This window comes from Caretta caretta, chromosome 19, assembly GCF_965140235.1.
Source record: "Caretta caretta isolate rCarCar2 chromosome 19, rCarCar1.hap1, whole genome shotgun sequence".
NCBI lineage: Eukaryota > Metazoa > Chordata > Testudines > Cheloniidae > Caretta > Caretta caretta.
Window position 1 is genome coordinate 6,162,673 of NC_134224.1, and position 13,489 is coordinate 6,176,161.

General features: G+C 59.9%; 1 protein-coding gene across 11 annotated transcripts in view; it reads right to left on the reverse strand.

Moving 5' to 3' along the window:
- Positions 1–13,489, reverse strand: part of ADGRB2 (adhesion G protein-coupled receptor B2) — a 101,352-nt gene that overhangs the window by 68,478 nt on the left and 19,385 nt on the right. For 9 of the 11 annotated variants that reach the window (XM_048825679.2, XM_048825682.2, XM_048825684.2 and 6 more), the window contains exon 2: positions 4,358–5,162. The exons of 1 other annotated variant lie outside the window; for it this stretch is intronic. In XM_048825679.2, the coding sequence (XP_048681636.2) occupies positions 4,358–5,147 (790 nt within the window). In that variant the 5' untranslated portion in view covers positions 5,148–5,162. Of the gene's footprint in view, positions 1–4,357; positions 5,163–13,489 lie in introns of those variants that run through there. One more of the 11 variants, XM_048825690.2, reaches the window with a different exon arrangement.

Here is a 13,489-nt window from a genome sequence, read left to right on the forward strand (position 1 = left end):
GTCCGGTAGTGGCCCAAATCCGGCAGCCGATCCCGCGAGCAAAGCTGATGGGGCCGGGCGCCACATGCCGGCATCCCAGCCCGGCCCAGGCCGTCGTATGCTCTGTGGCGCGAGCCGTCGACGCGCTCCCAAGGCCCAGGCTGTCTCCAGCAAGCCCTGCCAACCCTGCCCATGATCATCCTGCCAATAAAATGAATTACCCCTGCGACTTCATCTCTACAGTAACATTTTACATCCAGGTGCCTTGTGGGTTTAATTGAATGTCAAACATAATTTGGCGAAGTTCAGGCAACTGCCCTTCCAGAACAATCAGCGCTCGGGCACGCACAGAGACACAGGAGCCTGCTCAGAGCAGCAGCCTCGGAGATCCCCAGGGGGCACGAGGGGGCCTGGCGCACGACACGAGCGATTGAGCCAGGCAGCTCTGCTGGGCACCCCTCCCCTCGAGGCCGCCCACTTGCAGCTGGCCCAGGACAGCGCTGGCTGCTGGGGAGCTGGCCTGCAGTGAGTTTGGAGGGGGTCTCTGCCCATATGGCCGTACCACAAAAGCCGTCACCCTGACAGGCCTGGGCTGGCAGCGAGAGACCAAGGACAGACTGCACCCTGGAGATGCCCACTGCACTCCAGCGTACCCTGGGATCCGGAGAGCTCCAGCCTGCTAAACATGGCCCATGCTGCATATTACCGCAGCTACAGCCTCAGCACAGAGCAGGGCCCCACTGTGCCTGGCTCTGCACATACACACAGCGAGAGACAGCCCCTGTCCCACTCCTGTGATCTACACAGACAAGACAAGCAAGGGATGGCAGAAAGGGCATAGCCTCCCTCCCCAGATGCAGAAACTGAACCCCGAGAGATTCAGCAAACATTTCTATCCATACATATGTAAGAAACCCTGCTTACAAATAAACATGGATATTCTCCATCAAAATTATCAACACACGCAGGCAGAATGCTGCCCAAGCCAGCTACCCAACAGGCCGGTCGAGAGCACACTAGCCTCTTCCAGCAGGGAACCACAGGGCGCCTCTAAGCTGCAAAAAAGTCAAACAAACACGGGGCAGCAAGTCTCAGAGCCTGGGGCAATTGACTCAGGCTTGTGCTACAGGGCCAAATCGAGTAGCGTAGACGTTCCTGCTTGGTCTGGAGCCTGGACACTGAGACACCCCACCGCCGGCTTTCGGAGCCCAGCAAGAACGTCTCCACCGATGTTTAGCTCTGTAGCGCAAGCCCCGAGTCAGGTGATCCGGGCTCGGAGACCCACAGGGGTTGTTTTTGGCTGGGGTTTTTTTTTTGGTTTTTTTTTTTTTGCACTGTAGACGTACCCCTAGACAACAGGGCATCAGCGCCCACTCTTGGAAACCCACACTGTCCCAGGGCTGCCCGAAGCCAACCATGGCATTACTCCGCAGACAGCCTACGGCCCCCAGTACTCACACACAGAGGGCAAGGCAGCGTGCTCCCAGGACACACAGGGGGCGCCGGCTCTCCCAAGCCCTGCGGGGACCTGTCCCCATCCCGTGGGCTCTGCAGGGCTCCAAGCGCGAATCCCCCCAGGGAAAGCATCTGCGCCAGGCAGCAGGCTCCTAGCCTTCCGTCTAAATCTGCATTTGAAAAAAGCACACCAAGATCTCGCGTGGACAGAAGCGGTTTATAACCACGTGGCTGGAGGAGAGCAGGAATTATTCGGAGGGATTTGCCCAGGAAGACGTTTAGCTCCCAGTGGAAACACTGAAGCCCAGTAAAGAGTAGCCAGTAACGCTACAGGCCTGAGCCGATGAGGATAGCAGGAAGCAGCGCCCCAGATAAGGATATGTCACTGCCAAACTGCTCCGACGCCCGTCCCGCCAGCCCTGGCACCTGGGGGAACATCTGGCCGGCTGCGATGGCCCACTGGGGGGCTACTCCTGGCCACAGCTCGCAATTCCAGTACCAAGGCAATTCGGATCTCGCACTGTTTGATTTACACAATGCTGCCGCTGCCCACCAAACACACAGAGCCCTCAGCGGCCCGATGGTCCCCATATGGAGGAAGTGACCCAGAAATATGGACTAGCGCCTACCCCTTAAAGCAAGGGGCACGAGTAAGCTGAGTGCATAAGCCAGCAGGGATGCCTCTCTGGTTACTGGCCACTGGTCAGAGGGCTCCAGGGCCCAAAGGGCCGATCCACCAGCCAGCTGTCACTGAAGAGCCTGGCAGCGGAAACAAAGAGCCAAGAATCTGAAGAGCAAGGTCGCAAGGCAAACAAAACTCCGGCAGCATCTCAAACGGACATTTGTTCATGTCAAGAAACCACAGCATAGTTCGTCATTAATGTCAGTCAAGGGAGGACCAGGGCCAGAAGAGCAGGGGGCACTGTGGGTCTGGACTGAGATGCCCTGGCGGAGCTGCCCCAGACTGGCTCGAAGGGTGGGGGCCGTGGCAGATGCTGACTGGCCCTGGGAGAGGCGACCGTAAGCCCCCCCTCACACTTCTCTAGGAGTGGCTCAAAGCAGCAGCAGCCCACAGCACGGGCCACCCAGCCCCACTCTGCCGGGGCCGTGAGAACCAGCCCAGCCATCGGGCAGGGAGGCTCTGACGCTTTAATTTCACTTTAGGTTCATGAGATTCTGCAACAAGCAAATGGCCTCATTCCTCCCGGTTAACAGCCCACAGAGCTCTGCCGTGCACCTGTCTATCCGGCCTGGAATAACAGGCACTTGGCCTGCTGCAGTCAGGCGTAATTGGTCACAGGAATGGGTCATTTTACCTGTCAATTGTTCGCTGCATCTCCGCCAGTGCGGGATGACAGGGCCTCCTGCCCCAGGCGCTCCAGTCATCGCGGCAGCCGCAGGAAGCTGGGGAGAAGCCCCCAGCCTCAGGAGGGAGCACAGGGGCTGCGCTAACTGGCTGGGGACGTGGGGCAGGACCAGCAGGGAAAGGCACCCCAAGTACCTACTTTCCCATTGCTGGGGGAAGAGGGGGAGGAGGAGAAATCGCCATGGCCTGAATTCACCCATCCCAGGGGTAAGTTGAGGTGGGGGGGCAGAATCCTGGGACCTGACCAAAGCCCTTGGATTCCCGTCTTTCCATCGACTCCAGTGAATGGTGCAGCCACCGGCTGGGTGCAGGGCTGGATCCCCCCGCCCACTGCCCTCCAGTGCGCACCACCTCTTCACCCCCGCCCACCCCCACCCCAGTTGCTTTTCCATGCCTTCTCTCGGTGTGTCAGATGATGCCCCGGATCCACCCCCGTGAGGGGAGTGCAGGAGAGACAGGCAAAACTCCAGCCCTGTCTATGGGCACAGTTGCCCCCTTGTGCCTTTCACTCTCTCCTCCTCGCAGCGCCAGCCTCAAGCCTCCCGCAAAGGCAGCTGGGAGGGACCGTTGTGATGGGGATGAGAGATCCAAGGCCTGGGATTTAGGAGAGGCTGCTGGGAGTCCCTTGGAGGCTGATGGGTCTGGGCTGGGCCTGAAGTCCATTCTGTCCCCTGATGGACTTAGCACCCCACTGCACTTGGCCTTTCCCCTTCCACGGCGCCCTGGGGGAAGCGCACGGAGCCATCTGCACCCAAGAGAAACGCCTCGGAGCCGGGAAACTGCAGCAGGCCAAGAAAGCTGGCAGGACGCTGCAAGTTGACGTGCTCAATTCTTCCCAGCCATCAAACCTTTCCCCTTCGCCAGCCTGAAGCCAGGCAGCTCGGCACAGCCAGAGTGCACGGTTGTCGCCGGGGGCCCTCTGGGCAGGCTCACGATACCCCAATGTACCCCAAAGCTGCCAGGTCCCATCACGCAACAACCTCACAACCCAGCAGTGCATCGGGAAGCAACACATTGCGCCTGGCTTGCGCTGCAGCAGCTCCCTTGCACACACACCCTGCACACATCTGCTCCGGGAGCCGGGGGCGGAGCTGGAACCGGAGTCGAGCTGGATTCCTTCCAGGCCAACCGGCAACATGAACTCCCAGCAAACACAAGGGCAGGATGCTAACAGACCGAAGTCCATTGTGGACATCGCTAGGACGGACTGGAGCTGAGCGCTCTGGTTATAAACCAACTCCACTAGCTCCTCGTCTCCGCTCAGCACAGACTGGAGCCAGACGGGTCGCTAGCCGGATGCACTAGCCCGCGGCTGTAATCACTAGAGATGACCACTACCGTGCACGAGCGCCGCTGCCCTCTACTGGATGGCATTACAACTGCCCACGCTGGGCAACCTGCCCCCCAGAGGGCTAACAGGGGAAGTAGATTGTCGGCGGCAGAAGGGGCCAAATTCCATCCCCCTCTCAGCACCCAACGATCAAATGGAGCCCGAGCCGGCTGTGGCTCCCTTCCTCTGAACCCCCCGCCCCCCCCCAGGCCCCGGCGCCCCCTTACCGTATTTAATCTCCGGCGCGTATAAATCGTTCGCATTCCCAGAATGCAGCTCGGTCATGCAGCACTGGCTGCTGCTCGCGGCGGCCGGGGTGCCGGCTGGTGGCAGGGCATTGGAGAGGGTCTCGTTTGGCCGGGGCGCCGGCGGGGCCTCGGCCTGGCAGCTGCAGCCCGCCTGGGTGAGGCCACAGCGCTGCCCCCCCTGCTCCCGCAGCCGCAGGCACTCCTCGAACCAGCGGCACAGCACCCCACAGGTGAACTGGCTGGAGTTGATGTTGTTGATGAGCAGAACCTCCACGAAGCGGAACTGCAGGGCGTCGGGGGCCAGCAGCCGCGGCGCTGCCTCCGGCTCGGCAGCCAGGCACAGCTGCACGAAGTTCTTATCGAAGTGCAGGAAGGTGATGGGGCTGGCGCCCTGGCACAGCTCCAGCCGGGCCTCCCCTTCCTCCTCCCCGTCCTCTGGGCCCCGCAGGGGCAGCCCCGCGTCGCCCTGCAGGCCGCAGGTGTAGTTGGCGAGGTAATGGTCGAGTGGCAGCACCATGGGGGAGAAGTGGGCGCACACCTGCTCCTCCCGGTTGAACTTGAGGTACAGGGAGTACTTGGTGGGGTCAGGGTTCTCCAGGGTCCACGAGCAGCCGGTGGTGATGGTGGGGAAGAGGTCCTTGAGCGAGAACGAGCCGTAGAGAACCCCGGAGGCCAGAGCTGAGCAGGCGCTGGGAGCTGGGTCGAAGCCCCGCGTTAGCCACAAGAGAGACGATATCACAGACAGTAAGAGGGGACCAGCAGGGGTCATCCTATGTCATTTGCCCTGCAGGAGAGAGAGACAGACAGACAGACAGAGCCTTACTGAGCTGCAGCAGAGCGAGGGGCTGTTATTACAGCAGAGTGCCAGGGCTCCGGAGTTAGGACATTCTCTTCCAAGTGCCGTAAAATCCACATCCTTACCCGTATCGCCTTGAAACTTGGCATGCCTCATGGGCACATGCAGTAGGGCTAGTGATCTAAATTTGGGGTCATTTGAGCAAGGGATTCCTGAGATACCCACCCCCTCCAAATATATACATTACGGTAGCCTGAGCCTACAGCTATGCTAGATGTTGTACAGGCCGGTAACAAAGGGGATTGGCCCTGCCCAGGGCACGGAGCATCTGCCCCGCTGGCGGGTAGAGCAGACAGACAGACGGGGGGAGGACAAGGGAGAACTGGGCAGGGGAGCGGCAGAGCATCCATTCCTGACCAATGCCAGGCAGCAGCATCTTGCGGGCGTCGCTGCAACGGTGGGATTTAAGGAGTTTAAGGGAGCGGAGCTTTATGACTCTTGAGGGGGGTGATTCCGATCCAAGGCCCCCCAAGTCCCTCCATCCCAGTCTCCGTCTCCCACTCAAGTCACACACCCTGCCATCCCCCACCCATGAATCCTGCAGCTTACGCCGTAGCGGGGGGTGCGAGAGAGCTGGGGAACAAGGGGGTGCCCCACAGCTGACCCTTCGCCCACAGGCTGGCCAGGGAGCACGGAGCTAACGAGGGCACCTGGCACTGACAACAGGTGCGAACTGGGGGCTTCCTAGGGGCTGAGGATAATAAAGACTGCTCCAGGGACACAGGGTTCTAGCCATGAGTCGGCAGGGAGCGGGCGGCGAGGTTAGAACAGGACACCTGGGTTCCAGTTCCAGCTCCAGCCTGACTCACTGGGTGGACTCTGGAAGTCGCTTCCCGTCTTAGAGCCGGCCTCACCGTTTCCCCACCTGCAACGGGGCGAATGCCACAGGGCGCCTGGGAGGCTCCGCTCGTGTTCGCCAAGCCCCCGGTTCACCCTTCGCGGGAGGAGGGTGGAGAACAGCCGTGCTTTCCTCTGAGAGCAGGAGAGCGCCGGCCGTATTTCCTCAGCGCTAATCCCAAACCACAAACCAACCCCCCGTGGCTTAGCCAGGCGCCCGCTGCCGAAGGGCCGGCGTCTCCCTGCAGCTCCCAGCCAGGCACCACTGACCCAGACCCCTTTCTCCAGCGGGCTTAGCCTCTGCTCACTTGGCCACCAGCCTCCACAGGTCCTGCTTTACCAGCTCACAGATCATCCCATCTGAGCCTCTGACAAGCACAGGCCAGAGACCCCCGGCCGCTTTCCACTGCTCGGTGCCGGCCCCAGCGGCTCTTTTGGCTCCTCCCGGGGCAGGGACACAGGGATAATTCGCAATTTATGCCCACATGCTGGCATGGTTTGTAATGTGGTCGCGCCAGGCCCTCGGGCTGCAGGGGGGCTAGGAAGCAGAGATTCTCCATGCCGGGAGAGACTCTGAGACTGGGATGGAGGGACTTGGGGGGGCCTTGGATGGGAATCACCCCCCCCAAGAATCCCAACAGAAATCCCAGTGACACTGCTTTCTGGAGATACGCCGCGGGCAGCGCCAGGGCCTCCTGGGGCCCTGTCCACCCACAGTACCCGCAGCTCGTGCTCTAGGCAGCCCGCAGCCAGCAGAACGAGGCGAGGGAGCTTCCTTCACACAGATTCACTCAGGGGTGTTCCGGCTTTCCCCGCTCTCCACACCAGCCTCCTGGAGCTGCCAGTGCCCTTCCGGGGCTGTGCGCACCGCCCGCCGGCCCACAGGCCAAGAGGCAACTAATGGGAGTGACCAGCACGTCAGGGGCAGGGGAAGGTCCCAGCTTGACAGCCCAGCAAACAAAGTGCTCCTGCCCAGAGTGGGTGCTGGTAGCTCAGGCTCCCGCTGGGTCCCCAGGGCCGTTGTGCCCCTGGCATGGAGGCAGGCAGTGCCAGATGCCCAGCGGGCTGCGTTACAGCGGCACTGGGCCCCAGCGCCTCGTCGCCCTCAGCTTCCCATCCATCTCCCATAGTGAGGAGACACACTCGTTACCATCTGTGCCCGGCGGGTCCTTGTGAGCTCAGCCAAGGAGATGGACCCAGCACTGGAGCCAGACTCACCCCTGTCCAGGGCTGCCTGTGTGAGCCCGGGGCCATTCCCCGAGGTGTAAGCTAGGCCCGAGAGCTGAGCCCAGGCACCGGAAGGCAACGCTGATCCCTTTGGAGCCAGGAGGGTTGGTGGAGGTGTGACAAAGCGGGACTTGTTCTTAATGTTTCCTCTGAATACTGTAGGGGTGCCTCAGTTTCCCCTAGGCATTGCTTAAGTCTCTAGGGGGTGGGATAAGGGGGTGTAATTGTTGCAGAGCAAAGGGCCAGTGTACATAAGTGGCCAACACTCTGTCCCCTGGCCACTGATGGCCTGGCCCTTCCCCCCTGCAAGGTGAGAGCTAAAGGGTTGGAGAACAAAGGAATCCGGTGACCTCCTGGCATGGGAAAGCGACAAAGCCCAGAGGAGGAGGGGCTGGAGGGTGAGTCAGTTTGGGGCTGGCTGGGGACGAGGAGTGAAGTGCAGACGTGGTTGTCTGGCTCACTGCCCCCCTCCAAAAAATGGACCCAACTGAGGGGTCCTGTTCTCTGTACCTACAAGCTCTGTTTTAGACCGTGTTCCTGTCATCTAATAAACCCGTTTTACTGGCTGGCTGAGAGTCATGTCTGACTGCGGAGTTGGGGGGCAGCACCCTCTGGCTTTCCCAGGACCCCGCCTGGGTAGACTCGCTGTGGGAAGCGCACAGCGGGGCAGAGGATGCTGAATGCTCCCAGGTCAGACCCAGGAAGGTGGCAGCCATGTGAGCTGTTTGCCCTGCAGACAGGCTGCTCCCAGAGAGGAGGAGACCTCACCAGGGTCCTGCCTGGCTTCATAGGGAGCAGCTCCAGAGCATCGCCCGGGGACCCCGTGACAGGAAGGCAGGCCCCTGCTGGCAGGGAAGCCACAGCCCAGCTCAGGGTCACAGACAGGCCCGTAGCTGTGTGAGCGTCTGAGTGAGTGACGGGGCGGGGGGAATCCAGGGGACGCGCCTGCAGAGCCAGTCCCCCCAGCAGAGTAGGGGCAGCTGGCATCAGCCCAGACACTGAGCCTTGCCAGAGACGTGCGCAGGCCGGGTGGGCAGGGAAAGCCCCTCGGCGCCCCCAGGCCTAGAAACAATGGCCAGGGGCTCCCCGAGGCTCAGAGCACAAGGCCGCAGGGCTCTCCTCCCAGGCCAGGGGAAATCTGCAATCACGGCCCAGCGGCCACTCCAGATAGGCTGTGGAGCGACAGGATCCCTGCGGCGGGGGTGCCGTGCGCCATGCTCTGCACATGGGCACCGCCAAGCAGGGGCGCTGCGTGAGGGGGCTGGGCAGGGACACAGGGCTGATGCTTCGGCTGGCTCTCTGGAAGTGCAGGGATCGTCCGTCTAGGGGGGCGAACGGGGGGGTGACGGTCGCCAGCTTGGCCAGCCCCGGGGATCAGCCTGGCCACCCAGCCCCAGTACCTATCACACACACGCGTGTTCCACCACCGCAAAGCCTCTTGCCCAGGCACAAGGATAGCATGTGGACGCGTGCGCACACCGAGAGGATCGAGGGCCCTGCCGGGCGTGTCAGCCCAGGTGAGCACTCACAGAGGCCCACGCGATCAGACAACGACGCGGTCACCTGCCACCTGGCCCTGGCTCCGTGCGGGGACTCGGGGAGCCCAGTGCAGATCCCCACCACGCAGGGCGAGGCACGGGTAAGGATGGGCCTCCCCGGCTGAGAGACGAGGCGCCCCATAGGCTACCAGACACTGGAGAGAGGGGAGGGCAAGGAAAAGACTGAAAAGGACTAATGGACATGTATGCCCCACTGCCAGGCCTGCACCAGCCTCTCCCTCCCAGGGCCCCGCACACAGCCCCTCCCCCTCAGCACCTTTCTCCCCCAAGGGCCCGTCACTCGCTACAGCCCCACAACGGAACCAAGCACATCTGGCTCTTCATTCTGTTTGTCCCTCTTCCCATTGCTGTGAATTCCCATGCTGCCTGGGCCCCAGGCCACTGCTTACTTCCCCTCCCATGCAGTTACCCCCCTGCCCCATGCCTGCCCCACTCGCCCCCTCGGCATCCGATCACAGCAAGCACACGCACAAGCATTCCACGTCTCCCAGCACAATCGTGACAGCTGCTTCCTTCCCCACGCCCTGGTGTTTCCACCTGCTTCCTCCCCCCGACCCCGCCACCAGCCCAGGCAGGATCCGTCCCTGGTCCGGATGAGCAGTGCCATGGCTGGTGGGAAAGGAGGGGAGCCAGGCCAGCTGACTGAAACGGGAGGAAAACAAGCCTCTCGGAGCACCCAAAAGGTTTACCGAGCTGGCATCTCCAATCTGTCCTGCTGCCACTCCCACTGTGCCAAAGCAAGGCTCCTCTCGCCGTCACCCCACTGAGGAGATGGATGGCGTGCCCACCTCTAAACGGTGCACAGATACCGTGCAACGCTGCCCACGACAACAGGCGGGCATAGCGCCAGGCCGCAGCAACGGAGCCTTCTTGTTATTTCTTCTTATTTGTTACAGGCTTTGAACGCAGCAGATGGCTCTCTCAGCGCTTTGCAAATGCATGTGAGCCAAGTGCCCACGGCCCTGCGTGGGAGGGGTCCTGAGCGTCCTTTCACAGGTGGAGAAACTGAGGCACAGAGCAGGGCGTGACTCGCCCAAAGTCGCACAGGGAATCAGCATAGATCTGGGAATAGAACGCAGGACTCCTTGCTCCCAGATCCCTGCTATAACCACTTAACCATACTAGCCACTAGACTGCGCTCTCTCGCCGAGCCAGGAAGAGAACCCAGGAGTCCTGCCTCCCTGCCCCCTGCTGGAGCAGAGCGCCTGCCGTGAAAAGCACATGTCAGCACTGCCTTGGGCCGCCCACCTCCCCTAGGGCCATGGATTTCCCTTCCTTAATGTGAGCACAGGAATCAGAACCTGAAACCAGCCCTGGTCATTAGCAGCCCAATGTCATTACCATCTGGCATCTCCAGTGCCCTTCTGTCTGGGTCTCGGCGCCATTTGGAACATCATCGGAGGGCACCTAGAGCTGGCCAGCCCCCCTGCTGGCAGCCAAAGCTCAAGCGGGTTGCAAAGAACTCCCCCAGGCACTGGGAAGGGATGAGTCACCGCCACAGCCCCCCCCCCCCCCCCCCCGCTGTCTGCAGGAATTCACAGGGGCTCCGAGAATGACTGGAGCTTCCCCACTCATCTCCCAGAGGGGAAACTTACCCTGGGATCTCCGCTCTGCATCTCCTGGAGGGTCCCAAAAGAGGTTGGGACATTCACAGCCCTTCCCCCCAATCTCAGCTTCCCCAGCCCGGAAGCAGGACAGAATCAGAGGCTGCCCGATGCTCGCCTGACGCAGAACCACCCCAGCCCATGCCATGGCAGAGCCCGATGCTGTTTTCTCCTTTCCCGTGAATTGTTTAGATAATGGCATACAGAGAACACTTATTAAGTCTGCGGATGATACCAAGCTGGGAGGGGTTGCAAGTCCTTTGGAGGATAGGATTAAAATTCAAAATGGTGTGAAGTAAATAGGATGAAATTCAATAAGGACAAAGCAAAGTACTCCACTCAGGAAGGAACAATCCGTTGCACACAAACAAAATGGGAAATGATGGCCTAGGAAGGAGTCCTGCGGAAAGGGATCTGGGGGGCCATAGTGGATCACAAGCTAAATATGAATCAACAGTGTAATACTGTTGCAAAAAAAGCGAACATCATTCTGGGATGTATTAGCAGGAGTGTTGTAAGACATGAGAAGTAATTCTTTTGCTCTACTCCATGCTGATTAGCCCTCAGCTGAAGTATTGTGTCCAGTTCTGGGTGCCACACTTCAGGAAAGATGTGGACAAAGTCCAGAAAAGAGCAACACAAATGATTAAGGGTCTAGAAAACAGGACCTAGATTGAAGAAGATTGAAAAAACTGGGTTTGTTGAGTCTGGAGCAGAGAAGACCGAGGGGGGACATGAGAACAGTTTTCAAGAGCATAAAAGGTTGTTACAGGGAGGGAGGAGGGAGAAGAATTGTTCTCGTTAACCTCTAAGGATAAGACAAGAAGCAATGGGCTTAAATTGCAGCCAGGGTGGTTTAGGTTGGTCATTAGGAAAAACTTCCCAACTGTCAGGTGGTTAAGCACTGGAATAAATTGCCCAGGGAGGTTGTGGAATTTCCATCATTGGAGATTTTCAACAGCAGGTTAGACAAGCACCCGTCAGGGACGGTCTAGATAATTAGTCCTGCCACGAGTGCAGGGGACTGGACTAGAGACCTCTCAAGGTCCCCTCCAGTCCTATGATTCTATGATCCAAGGGCACCGTACAGGACGCAGGGATCGCAGGGATGGTATAAATGGCCACGGGGAGAGGATCCTGATTGGCTGATTTAAGATCTAGTACAAGAGGCAGTGCCCTGGAGAATTGGGCACATAGTGCCAGCTCCAGGCTATCCCACTGCCCACACAACAGGCCTCAACGCAGTGCTGGAGGGCCCAGCCGTCTCCTCTGCTGAGCTTGGTTAGCACCAGCCAGGCTGCTGGCATCTCTCACCAACCGGGGTCAGCTCTGAACTGGGAGGTTAACAGGCTTCATAGCCCCTAAACCACCCGGCATCTTCACCAGAGCCGCCTGGCACAGGCTGCAGCAGCAAGGCCCTGGGGGAAGGGAGGGAGCGAGCCGGGCGAGCGCTGAGAATCAGAGACCAAAGGCATGTCCCCCTGCTAAATACGGAACACAGGGGCAGCGTCTGCTTGGCAAAGGAACAAGCCAGGACCCGGGATGCAGTCACGTGGCACCCCTCCCTCCCCCCGGACCCAACAGGTACTGGGTCAGCAAGACAGTTCTGGGTCAGAACGTCCTCAGTGTCTGGGGCCACGGCGACGTGAGTCGCATACGTGGACACCCCCACCCTGCACACACACACACACACACGCACACACACACTGCCCCTGCCTGCAAACGCGCTGTGTGCACACCCTCGCCACCCGCTCCCGTGCACACACCTGCATTTACACACACAGCCACGGAAGGACAGCAGAAAGCCCCCTCCCCACAGCCCTGGCTTTGCTCCAAATTGCTGCACACGACATAATCGCCGCAGCCTTTTAAACGCTCACAGGGCACTATAAGGATGGACGGCTTCAGCCAGGGTTTCGCCGGCTCCATCAGATGCTCCCCGGGAGAATGCTCAGGAATTAATGCAATCCGCTGGCTGCGTCTCTCCAGCCCCCCTCGATCCCTTCCCCTGCCCTTCTGCAAAGATCACAGGCAACAGGTAATTTGGGGCGAGAAGCAAGTGAGCGAGTGCCCCCACCCCGTTCAGCAATGTAACGAACCAGGGCAAGAGCCCTTTTAATTAACAGCTGACTCTGGCGCAGGGATCAGGGAGGCCGTGATGAGCTTGTTATCCTGAGCTGCGCTTCACGAGCCGCCACAGCCGTGCAGGAGGAAACGGATACTCGCATCCCCCTCGCCATCCCAGCAACCTTGCTACTGCCAGGTCGTTGGTTCAAATCCGGCCCAGGGCAGCTGGGTTACTGGTGAGCGGCCCACGTGCAATGAATCTGCTAGGTCTCAGTCCCGTTCACACCTCGCCTTGATGACCAAGGACTGGGTGGGCTAGAGAGACCTGAACTCCCAGCAGCGAGGCGCTCAGATACTGCAGTGACAGGCTCCCGGGGGAGTTGCAGGGAGCCAACAGGCTGTTCCCAGTGCCTGAGCCCCCTCCCCATGGGAGAGCAGATAGGGGATTCCAACTCCTCTCGCTGGAGTGGAGGCAGGGGGGAAACGTAGCCAGTATCCCTACCGGTCTCGGGGAGATAGCCACACCGGGCTTTTGATAAGCTAGGGGGAGAACAGACCAAATGCTACCGACTCTCCTATTTCCCACATCCTATCCCAAGTGAGCACAGCAGGGACTGACGGATCGGTGGCTTAACAGAGGAAACCTTCTACCAAAGGCACTGGGGCCAAGACAGCGTGGGGGGCTCTCCGGAGGCAGGAGGACACCTCATCAGAGCGGGAGTCTGCGAGTACACTGAGGCTCCTGCGGGCACCTGTTGTACATTAACGAGGAACCAACGGATCATTAAAAACATATTTCTTGGGAATGATCCTAGAGCTGCAGCTGCTTCGCCTCAAACGGGATTTTAATAACTCATTAATAAAATAACGGATGGCAGCTGCCTTATTAAATCAGGGCGGAAGCCTCGCTTTTAAGAGGGGCTTTGCATCTGCGACGTGAGCTGGGCTGACCTCGGAGCCG